The following is a 12,782-nucleotide window of genomic DNA, read 5'->3' on the forward strand; positions in this document are numbered from 1 at the left end:
TCTGGGAGATTATAGGTGGGTTATTATTGCTCTCAGACAAATGAACATTACACATCCTGAAAGCAAACTACAAATAATTACAACATACCGGTTGTAGTTCTGTATAGCATTATGGACAATCAAAATCGGTTGAAAATATTACATTTGTATGTGTTGCTGCCTTTGCTGGTATTGCTACTTTTACTTAAGTAAAACACAATGAGTATACTTCTTCCTCCACTGCTTGTACGCCTTTTTATGTGCGATGCCTATAGGCCCACAGTCAGCCACAGTATCGCAGAGTGGAAGAGGGCGCGAGCGAGCGCGCTCCAAAAAGCACAAATCCCACACAAAATAGGGATGTTTGTACGGCATCAAAAGGCTACTGCTCGTTGGCGGCGCTCCATATGACCAAATATGGAAGGAAAAATGCTGCCTTTTCCCGTAAGCAGACTGGGGGGAAAGGAGATGGAGAGAAGGAGAAGGAGAAAAAAAAAGAGAAACGGTTTTCAAGCATGCTGTGTGTTCAGCGAGATAGAGCTCTCTCTCTCTCTCTCTCTCTCTCCCTCTCTCTCTCTCTCTCTCTCTCTCTCACACACACACACACACACACACACAGGCCACAGAGTTGGCTCTTCGTCAAAACAGCATGACTGATTGTGATGAGAGCCCGCAGTGGCATCTCTGCAAACACTGCTGCACGCAAACACATGCACACACACACACACACACACACACACACACACACACACACACACACACGCACACGCACACACGCATGTGTTTGAGCGCAGATCCTCCAAGATAGATAGAAGACACCTGTACACGCACACAAACCAGACATGCGCATGTGCACGTTGCACACACGCACCCTCTCACGCGTCTTCACCAGCTCAAACAGGGATACCCCGTGGCTCTGCTTGCCGTTTCAATGTTAAGCTGTACAGGCAGAAACCAAACTCTCTTCAAAACGCTGCACGCATATACTGTATACTGTACGATCCGCCCCCTCCATGGTCTCCGACCGAGACCCCCGGAACGGAACATTCCTTTCGCCGAAAGAGGGGGCAGACGTCTCCAAAGGCCACAGCACGCACTGAAGTTAGCAACGGTTTGTTTATACACCCCCACCACCCCACCAAAACTCTCCCCCCCCCCGGCCCTCCCAAATATACCCGTGACTTTAGTTTTTTAAACACAAATCTTCTCTTATGGCGTCCACAGGCACAACATATCTCTTCGGATAGAGGCTATACATGGACAAATACACGTGAATTTGAGGGTCCTGCATGGGCATGACAATGTCTGAGAGCCACAGCTTTAAAGAAACTCAATTCAATTCAAGACCGGTCAGTTTGATTTCTCATATTCCACCCTGATGATTGGCTAAGATTGACATTACAGTTTCCGTTGCACAATGGCGCAAATCATGACCGCATGCAGCCTCAGATTGCGCTGAAACTGTGCACACGCATATTCCCATTTCCCACTATATAGGCTGAGGAAGAATTAATTACACTTCAAATCAGCATCAGGGTGGCGCTATAACAGGCCGAGCCGCGTCTTTACCTACAACTGCGACTGCGACGTACAACTTTGTATGCACACTCCCTATAGAGGCCAAGGAAAAATGCCAGGCCTGCATTTTTTTCAATTCTGCCTTTTAGAGCGACACCGGGAGGCCAACTTTTGTGAAACACATTTTCTTTGTGATCCCGTCTGACAATCCTCTACAACACACTACAAGTTCTATAATCTACTGTAAGTCTTTGTGTACTGGCTATTAACTGTTACTTCTATGATCAGTCAATACAAAACAAAGAACAATGCAAGGCCACAACACACTCCACCTGGTGGAGACCTGTGCTCCGAGAAGCACTTTTTCTACTTTCTACTTGCACTATTTTCAGGCCAGCAATAGAGGTACTTACATTTGACTACTTACTTACATTTTGGGGCGGGAACCCGTTTTGGTGTTCTTATAGCATTATGTTATCATTTAGCTATTGAAAAATAGCAGATCTACAAGCTTGTAGGTCTGCTAATTTTTTTTTTAATCGTGAAAATGCGGCACAAATCTTTGAATATACATTCTTTCAGAAGACTTATTTTATTTATTTTTCGACGTCAGGACGAGCTAGTGCTGAAAACCTATTGTTTTAATAGCACGTCAACTTGCTTTCTAGAATCTTCTACATAATGCCTGTATATGATCTTGATTTGCAAGCAAAGCATGAATTAATATTTCACTCCAATGCCACGTTATGCTTCTTTCAAGAAGAACAAAAACAAAATAACAGGATTGAAGACCAAACGATGGATTCGATCGCTGTAGCGCGCACGCCACTGTCCATCGAGAGGTGAAAACAAAAGTGATAAATAAGCTACAGTATATGCTCCGTCTTTCTTCTCATATTTTGCTTATAGGATCCTGGCGGTTTTATCTTTCAGCGCCGCGGTCACCTTATGTAAGCCCCCCACCCCCCTTGCAATAACACATCAGATATTCTAGTTCAAATATCCAGAATGTCAACCTAATCTCAATGAATGTGGTTTTGACACGCGATATCAACATGCTGTTGTGCAATTCCACCAGGAAAGCTTGTCCCGTATACATCGTCTCTCTGGCGTTTGAGGGCAGTCGTTCTCTTAACGTTTTCATGCCAAGAGGACCCCCAAATTGACATGTCTTCAAACGCGGACCCCCCCATCTCAAGGATATTTTTGTCCAGGAACCCCCAAGAAGAAAAGATGTTTCTTAAAGATTTCAAAATGATTTAGAATTAGAGCGCGGCACACAAAGTCATGTGCTGTGAGCTTGTACATCTGCCATTTCTGAATAGCCAGCATATAAGATATGGATAAAAAGGGGTTCAAATGATCGTGATGCACGCATATACTGCCACGCCTGTGTGTGTGTGTGTGTGTGTGTGTGTGTGTGTGTGTGTGTGTGTGTGTGTGTGTGTGTGTGTGTGTGTGTGTGTGTCTGTACGGTTGTAATACAACTAACTCGAGAACTGTTTGCCCCACCGACTTCAAATCCGACACACGTGTTCCACACCACCGCAGGGAGTGCAGTTCCCGGTATCGAGTCGGTCGGACACACGGTTGTCCAGAACCACCACAAAAGGCTCTGGTCAGGCTCTGCCAGTGGCCTAATGAGGCCAAGTCCCCTCACCTGTGCAATTTCCAGCCTCTGCCCCACACCTGACAATTGATTACTTAACCAGTCCACTTTTCACAGTCAGTCAGTATGCCCTCTTCAGACACAGGCAGACACAGAGATCTCCGTGTGGGACACAGACAGACAGTTAAAACGGGTGCTACGACAAGACGACAACGGGTATTATTAGGTTGCCAAGTTGCATCGTTCTCAAGTAGGCCGGTGGCCGACGGGCACGTACAGGTCTAGTATCTATAAATCTCTCTGTCTAAGTCTCTGTCTGTCTGTGTGTACTGTTGTAATCCACGTAACTCGCGAACCGTTAGCCCGACCGACTTCAAATTCGACACATGCTGCTCCACACCACCACAGGGAGTGCAGTGCCCGGTTGATATAGGGTCCATATATATGAAGCTGACCTGTTCTGACATCATTCTGACGTCTGCACTCCGCATAGACTCATGCATTTCCAACTTTGCATCTTTCCAAGTATAGGCCAGTGTGCCCAACCGGGCACCGCTGTAGATCTTGTTTGTACAAAAACAAGATCACAGACTGCATTCTCAGACACAAGATACAGTGTGTATAATATATACCTGTAGTATACCTGTCCAGTCAGCGTTTAACTTTCTCCCATGTTTACCTGAATTCTGTGTTGACTTGACAGATACTCTCCATCGACTCCACAATGCATAGCCAGCCTATAACACAATGCCTCTCTCACGTCTGTAAGTAACGACGTTAACAAGAATCTGATGAAACAGCTGCTGAGTGAGTCACATAACGAGGGCCGACAGGAAACGCACTCTAACAGCACTAATGAATGTGCCACGGTGCTCTCTCTCTCTCTCTCTCTATATCTCTATATCTCTCTCTCTCTCTCTCTCTCTCTCTCTCTCGTGTTACTTAACCCATTTAGACGTGATAAAAGATTCTACAAAAGCCTGACAGTTTTCTGAAAAACCCTATATGTTTCTATGTCAGTCGATCTCAAACACTTTCATGTCAAGGACCCCCCCCCCCCCCACATAGAAAGAATATTATATTCAAAGATTTGCAACACATTTTCACGTTTTTTTTCCCTAAAAAATAGCAGATCTACAAGCTCGTATAGCGTGGCACTCGGTCCGCGCTATGATCTTGTAGATCTGCTATTTTTTTAATAGCTAAAGTATAGCAATGCTTTAAAAACACCAAAAGGGGTTCCCGACGTACAGAATGGGTTAACGCAAACGGAAAAAATCTGGTAAAAACACTGTTGTAAGGAGATGCATAGAGCAGCTGCGGGACTATACAGCAGTATGAATAAATGTATAATTTTCGGCCAAATACGAGACTTGAGCGTTGGGTGGCGCGTCACTAGGTCAGGAGTTAACAGGGGGGGGGCGCACGCCACGGCCAACCACTGGTATAGTGTCACACAAAAGACAGCAAAAGCATAGCAGATCCACAAGTGTGAAACACCTTCTGAGCTTGTAGATCTGCTGAATTTGAATCCTGAAAACAACGATGTTTCCACCCAAACGGGGACAATATGAATAAACAGTACTTCTGACTGATAATAATAATAATGATGATAATAATCGTGGGTGAGGAAATCATATTGTTTTCTGCTTTTCTGTCTTGTTACTCTGATGTACTCTGATTATCAATCCGTGACAGCTTGTCAAGCAATTCTCACAATGAAAGCCCATACATACATACATACATACCGCCGAACCAGAAACGATCACTGGGTGCTATTTAGATACCTCAATGCATTTCGTAAATGTGCACATTGAAAAACAAGTGATCTGACAACAATGTGTGCGATATAGCCCCATATGTCTTCCTTTATTTTTCCGGAAGCGATTATCTGATTAAAAAGATCACAATCATTCAAAAAAAAAAGAAAAAAAATTGCTTGTTCATAAGCTTGTCCAGCTGGCTCTCGTTGACTTTGATACATTCTATCGAAACTTCCGGCGTCAGTTTGCCTGTGTCGACGGTGCATGCTTGGCGTAGAACACGTCCCTTTTCTTCTTAAATAAGGTGCACACACTCCCAACTCACTCCCAAAAACCGACTTGTTTTGAAGAGAAAAGCGGCTTCTTCTTCTTTTGGGTGACAGCTCGTCTTAACACCTGCCTTCCGTCAGAGTAAATGAGCCCCCCCCCCCTGACAGGAGCCTCCTGTCTCCTCAACGGTGCATTAATCTGGTGCTGGCAAAGCCGTCCCGTGGCAGACAGGCAGGACCACGGGCGCTGATATATGGCATGTTTTAACCCATTCTGAACGGGAACCCATTTTGGTGTTAGCGTCATGTTATGCTTTAGCTATTGAAAAATAGCAGATCTACAAGCTCATAGCGCGCCACCGAGTGGCGCGCTACGACCTTGTAGGTCTGCTATTTTTTTTTAAATCGAAGAACGACTGACATTTTTACAATCTGATCTCAGGTCAGAATGGGTTAATCAGACCAGTGTGTGTCCAGTGGAAACCTCGTATGAATCTGATCTCAGGTCAGAATGTTTTAAGTCTGAGCACGGCTACTGCCAACGCCACTGCCAGCACAACGCTGTCTATACCCAGCAGGTATACAATGGACCAGAATGCGAGAGAACACAGGAACATAGAATGGAACGGAATGTAATAAAATAGAAAAATCCACATCGAACCGCTACCAAATGTATATACTGTGTATAATGTATACATACGTACACTACAGTATATTGAAACCAAGTATATACCACAAAGCAAGCACGTTGGTTCCCAGGCAAAATGAGGAACCGTTTAACCATTATCTATACATACAAGCTCAACACTGCGTTTTTTCCGTGTGCCACGTGTGTGTGTGTTGTGAGCTTGTATAGGTCAGGTCTCCTATTTTTGGAAACATTTTGGAAAATTCTTTAGAGAAAATTTGGAGAAAATAAATGTCGGGGGTCCTTGTGAGGTGAAAATGTTTGAGAACCATGAGGGCATTACAGCCAACTGGTTGTCCTGTCAGGGGGTGTCCGTCCAGAGTGCCAGACCGCGTCCTCCCGCGTCTGCGTCTCTCGCTGTGCAATAAGTCATCCGGGGAGGCCAGCCTCAGCTACATGCCTCCCAACATAAACATAATGTAAACGCATTAAGCCATTCTGAACGGGAACCCGTTTTGGTGTTAGCATCATGTTATGCTTTAGCTATTCAAAAATAGCAGACCTACAAGCTCATAGCGCGCCACCGAGTGGCGCGCTACGAGCTTGTAGGTCTGCTATTTTTGAAAAATCGAAGAACGACTGACATTTTTAAGAATCTGATCTCAGGTCAGAATGGGTTAATCAGACCAGTGTGCGTCCAGTGGAAACCTCATATGAATCTGATCTCAGGTCAGAATGGGTTAAGCGTGATCCACACAGTCGCCCCATAGCCTCTCTACTCTATAGGCCGCAACATGACATGCTGGAAAGATTATGTGGAACATAAAAAACCGATTCCTCATAAAGCCTGAGAGGTTCCCGATGTGTCCCGCAAAAGAAAACATATCTAGTGCTGACTCTTTGTGTGACAAAGCTCCCTTAACGAAAGAAAACATATCTTGCTGACTCTTTTGTGTGACAAAGCTCCCTAACGAAAGCCGCACTCTCTCTCTCTCTCTCTCTCTCTCTCCCTGCCCGAGGCTAAATGAAAACAGCACAGTGATTTAAGCGGCGGGTTCGAAAATGTTCTCGACTGCCATACCTTTTACTTGGGAGACCACGCTTGTGCTACATCATTGACGTCCATAGTCAGAAACTAAACAAAAACATGACCCAAACTAGGGAAAAAGTGCCCCTCGAGGCACAGGTCTCCACCGGGGCAGGTCAGGTCGTGGCCTCCTGGTGGCGCTATAATAGGCCAATGTGAAAAGGGTGCCATTTTCTTCTTCTTCTTACGCCTTGGGTGGCAATTGGATGATTTGAGGCATTTTTTTTCAAAAAATGTGTTTTGCTCAAATCCACCTGTTGGTGGCGCTATAACAGGCCAATGTGAAAAGGGTGGGATATATGCCTCAGCCTAGTAGGAAGTAGGAACGTCTGAGAAAGATTTCACGTAAATCGCACGCTGCGTTCATGATTGTAGGCTTTTTGTTTAAATCGGGCCAATCCTGCAAATTTGGAAAGCCACTGTTAGCCAATCAGGATGGAATAATGCAATATCGGACAGATCTGTCTTGATCACATGACTATAGAGATACTATGTAACGGTATGCAGGATTTTTGGACAAAATATGGAGTAGTAATATGATATCAAAGAAATTGTTTTACAAAAGTCGGCCTCCTGGTGGCGCTATAACAGGCCATTCCAGGGAGTGTGTGTGCAAAGTTTGGCATGGATCGGGCCAACGGTGCCGGAGATTAGCTGATAACGGACGTACGGAAGGACGGACGGACGGAGTGCAAAACATACTCTCCCCCCATGCCTTCGGCCTGGTGGAGACAAAAACAAATCCCCATCAGGGAAACGGCGACCAAACCGGTGCAATCATTACCACCTATAAGCCCCTAAGAGCTGTGTGCTTGTTAGGGGATTTGTGTGCTTGTTAGGGGAAGTGTATCGATATGTAAACAGCAAAAATTGTATCATTATCGTTTGACTTCGTATCGCAATCGTTTTGCAACGGAAATAATCGGTATCAAATTGTTTTAGCAAAGGAAATAATCCATTTTTATCAATACTAAGTAGCCTATACTTGTGCATTGTACTGTATTTAGCAATTTTAAGACGGAAAGAAATGAAAAATACGCAAAGCCGAAATAGCACACAAGAGCCTTTTCCCCCCCATTGCCAATAGTGCCACCGTCCACGATCTTTCAAAAAGTATATACATCTATAAACATGACATGGGGGATATTTGAAAGGTATATAGTACAGTATATACTGTATATTATACATGTGACATTGTGAGGCACGCAATGCATTCCTGGAGAGAGATAGGAGACGGGATTAATGAGCCTGGTGGAGGTGGGTGGAGGGGAGGGGAGGGGGGGACAGGAGTTAAGATGACCTCACCCTGTCTCATACTGCTTGGATTGCTCCTCACAATGCGGAACGGAGAGAGAGACCAACAGGTCTCCTGGGAATCCGAGACTCCTGCCCAGTTCAGGCCTTTATAGGTTATACACTTATGTTCAGACTGGCAGCGGGCAGCGGCCCCAAATCCAGTTTTTGAATTGCAATTCAGATTGGTTTTTGGAAATCTGATTTGAAAGATGGTTTGAAATCACGACGTTCAAATCTGATTCATATAAAGAGGTGTCTCAGTATATATGAACATGGGACACTGTATAAGCCTATATGTTTTGGACCCCAGGAAGAGTATAGTCTTCACTGTAGTGCAGGACTAATGGGGATCCGTATAACAAACAATAAATATGTATACTTACTAGTCGGCTATTTTATAAGATTGGCTTTTCGGCACCTATTAAACTCCCCTTTGTTCGATAAGACGCTATACAGTTTTACCATGCAGATAGGTCTTTTCAGAATGTACAGAATGCTAATGCTGCTTAAAGCTTGAACAGATGCTAGGCACATTGTTTACCTATATAGTAGCCTATAGTTTATTGATCATCTTCCAGTATCAAGTACAAATTATACAACAATACAAAAGGAAACACACAAGTGATGAAAGGGAACATGCTGAAGCTAAAGCTCATGCTCTCTAGTGCCTTTCTTTGAGGCACTGTAACACATTGTTCTCTTAACACTACCTACCATGTGACTACCGTGTTTACCGTGTTGACTATAGAGCTCATGCCTGCTCTGCCTATTGTGGTTTTTCAGAGCGTCAGCTACATACCTAAATTGTATAAGTGAAGCATCACTCACACCTAATTGTCGTTACGTCGTTACCACAGCAACCGATGAATACACAAATCCGATGCGATCGCTTGCAAATAACGGATGTGGACTGTCAGTCAGTTGGTATTTGAGAAACAAATTGGATTTGCCTGACTGAGAGAGCAGTGGTTCTCAACCTGTGGGCCCCCGGGGGATATTGCAAGTGGGTCCCCAAATACTTGGCGAAACGATAACACTTTATTGAACACAATCGATTGATTTGATCATTACAATTAACATGCATGCTCTAGTCTGAATATGCACGTGGCACCCATCTGAATACTTTTTCAGCGCCACCTGGTGGTCACCAGTTTAGGCTCTGAGTGCCAATTCTCCCATTAAAAATAATTTGTAATTATATTATGCATGTAATGTGCATGTCATCACCTGTACACCAGATTAGAGGAATTTTCAAAATATGGTTGAAAATATATTTTTTTGAATTCCCAAGGGAGAGACGTCTCAACGCCCGTGGCATCCATTACAAAGACGGCAATAAGACGGGATAACGTCCCTGGCACTTAACCCATTCTGACCTGAGATCAGATTCATACGAGGTTTCCACTGGACACACACTGGTCTGATTAACCCATTCTGACCCGAGATCAGATTCTAAAAATGTCAGTCGCTCTTCGATTTTTCAAAAATAGCAGACCTACAAGCTCGTAGCGCGCCACTCGGTGGCGCGCTATGAGCTTGTAGATCTGCTATTTTTAAATAGCTAAAGCACGACATGATGCTAACACCAAAATGGGTTCCCGTTCAGAATGGGTTAAACAGTGGTCAGATGGCTCGGCCACGAACGCTTTTGAGATTTTGAAGTGGGCCCAGAATCCAGAAAAGGTCGAGGACCATAGAGGGCTGAGCTGATGCAAAATAGCTCCAACAAATAGGCTATTTGACGTTTTGCACGTTTTGAGGGCTGTTTTGTTTACAGCAATCATGAGGGTGAGGTCTCTTTGCCTCTAAGTGTCTCTGGGGCATAGAAGGCTACGCTGGACTGAGTGGCTCCGGGAGGGTCTTGGTTGGGACAGCACTTTGTCTGAGAGAGACAGTGGCTCCCAAATGTTTACGCTCAGGACCATGAAGAGAAATTAGACGTTTGTCCGGGACCCAAACTAGTGAAAATATCGCAGATCTATAAGCAACACAATATGTGCATATGGAAATGCTTTGCTTTAAAATAACGAAATCATGAATGAAATACTTATTTTTACACACACACACACACACACACACACACACACACACACACACACACACACACACACACACACACACACACACAGAACCCTGACAATAACTACTATGCTACTGTAACTACTTTATAACCATCTAAATCTAGAGGACGATTATGAAAATCTGTGGACATAAAAATCCAAAGGTCCTTTCTACCACACATTCCCGGAATACAGAGTTCTTCCCCTGTGCCATGAATCTTCTCAGGGCAGCGCCAGGCGAAACGCTCTCTAACTTCACCAAAATCTCATTTTCCTTTGCCTATACGTTTGCACTGCTATTATAAGTATGGCTAGCGGCCAGCCGGGCCAGAGTGAGCTGCAATTCCCACAACACACGGTAAAATGCCAGAAGTCATGGGGTTGATACATGTGCACGCTGGGGGGACACTGTGTGTACAGTGTGTGTGTGTGTGTGTGTGTGTGTGTGTGTGTGTGTGTGTGTGTGTGTGTGTGTGTGTGTGTGTGAGTTAGTCTGGAGGGCAGTGTGACTTTCTAAAGCAAAGACATCAGGTCATCATTGACAGGCTGCTAGCTGTCAGCTGAAATTACGTCCATTAAGAGAGTTTTACTGTCCGTCTGTCAGGAAGTCTCTCCATTCCTATTCTTTCTCTCTCTCTCCCCCCCTCTCTCTGGTTATGTGATGTCGGAATCTGCTGCCAGAAATTCCAGGAAACCCTATCTGAGCTGAATGAGACAAAACAAAGCTCTCTGTCTCTGTCTCTCTCTCTCGCTTTCTCTCTCTCTCTCTCAACCCTGCCTCTCTTTCACTCTTATCTTCCTCTCTGTCCATCTCTCTCATCCCCTCCATGGCATGGTCGCCCTAAAGACCAATTGGAGCTTCTTCATACTGTACTTTCAATTGCCAAAAAGTGTTGATATGGAAGGCGGGTGTTGAAAAAAGACGTCTCTCTCTCTCTCTTTAAGTTTCTATTGGACTCTTTCCAGGGACTAATTGCACGACCACCGCACAGCTGCCGTCCTCAGCACAGCGCCGAGTTCCATTAACGTGACGTTAACTGCTTAATTGGGGGTAAAATTTAACTTCATTGGTTAATATACGTGCAGCATTTAAACCCTCCTAATTCTTGAATTTATTAGAATAACATGCATTTCAGGCAACCGTGAAATTGTAAATAATTGAGCAGCGCGCTGGGGGGGCCTCATGAAGCTCTCCAGTTTTCCAAGAGCTCTGAAAAAATTTAGCTTTTTCGTCTCGTTTCATGCAGCTGATGGCAAAACTGGGAAATGCGATTTTGTCTAATGACGTTATGGAGCTTAAATGGGAAACCGGGGGAGAAACACAGATCATTGGGATTCTTTGGAAGCACTAATGTGCCCAGGTTTATTTTTTGCCCATGCGCCCTCCTCATCTACCTATATGTGTCTCATGAAATGCTCACCTGCACCTGGGTCACCTCTGCCCCTGGCACAAACAGGTCTGCCCCCCCCCCCCCTCCTATCCCACCAGCCGCTGTGTTTATGTTCGGAGCTTTGAGTGACTGGTTTTTCATTTCGGCTCCCACTCATATATAGCCACACTTTTTTTTTTTTTTCCCCGCACCCACTTTTGGCTGGGCACTGGTGTACCATTACTGGTCATTAACTCTAACCTGAACTAATAGGGCCCCCATTATCCAAGGTGGTCCTCCCCAGACGTGGGCTGTCATACTCTATAGGAGTGGGGCATGGATGGTGGGGGTCCGGCTCAACTCGGGGCACACACTCCACCATGTCCCAACACGGAAAACCCAAGCCGGGATGCGGGCCAGGAGGCTCAATCATGCGATGGGGGGTGCGCGGGGTGCCGGGGCTCCCTATATAACAAGAAGTCATTGTTCTAAGTTGAGGGGTTGGCTGCTGTGTTTTGTTTCTCATTAAATCTTTTTTTTCTTTTTTTTTTTCTTTTTTTTTTTATGAGGCCAGCCAGCCACCCCTGCCTCATCCCTACCAACACAACACACGCCCTCTCTCCGGCCACACTCCACATCACCCTTAACCCATTCTGACCTGAGATCAGATTCATACGAGGTTTCCACTGGACAACACACTGGTTTGATTAACCCATTCTGACCTGAGATCAGATTTTAAGAAATGTCAGTCATTCTTCGATTTTTCAAAAAATAGCAGACCTACAAGCTCGTAGCGCGCCACTCGGTGGCGCGCTATGAGCTTGTAGATCTGCTATTTTTCAATAGCTAAAGCATAACATAGTGCTAACACCAAAATGGGTTCCCGTTCAGAATGGGTTAATGCCCGATTCATACTCCGCTGTGTGCCCAAAATAGCCGATCTACAAGATCACAGCGTGGCACGTTGTGAGCTTGTATAGCACAGCTATCGTTGACGCTATTGTTGATGACAGTACATTAAGCTTAACGATCCACAGCCTGCTCTAAACAAAGCAGGGATGCTATTGCTGATAATGCCGTTAACCGACCGACAATACACATTCTTGCCATTATTTGCACAAGTCGCGCACGTTCCGCAGAGTCGGCAGTGACTGCGGTGAGATTTAAAATCCAATCGTATTGTCTTTTGGCAGAATAAAAACC

General features: G+C 44.9%; 1 protein-coding gene across 5 annotated transcripts in view; it reads right to left on the reverse strand.

Moving 5' to 3' along the window:
* Positions 1-12,782, reverse strand: part of cald1a (caldesmon 1a) — a 105,817-nt gene that overhangs the window by 65,570 nt on the left and 27,465 nt on the right. For 2 of the 5 annotated variants that reach the window (XM_080757623.1, XM_080757622.1), the window contains exon 1: positions 3,562-3,612. The exons of 1 other annotated variant lie outside the window; for it this stretch is intronic. In XM_080757623.1, coding sequence (XP_080613749.1) covers positions 3,562-3,609 — 48 coding nt within the window. In that variant the 5' untranslated portion in view covers positions 3,610-3,612. Of the gene's footprint in view, positions 1-3,561; positions 3,614-12,782 lie in introns of those variants that run through there. 2 more of the 5 variants (XR_013963586.1, XM_080757625.1) reach the window with 2 other exon arrangements.

Source organism: Protomyctophum bolini (assembly GCF_963924005.1).
Source record: "Protomyctophum bolini genome assembly, chromosome: 23".
Lineage (NCBI taxonomy): Eukaryota > Metazoa > Chordata > Actinopteri > Myctophiformes > Myctophidae > Protomyctophum > Protomyctophum bolini.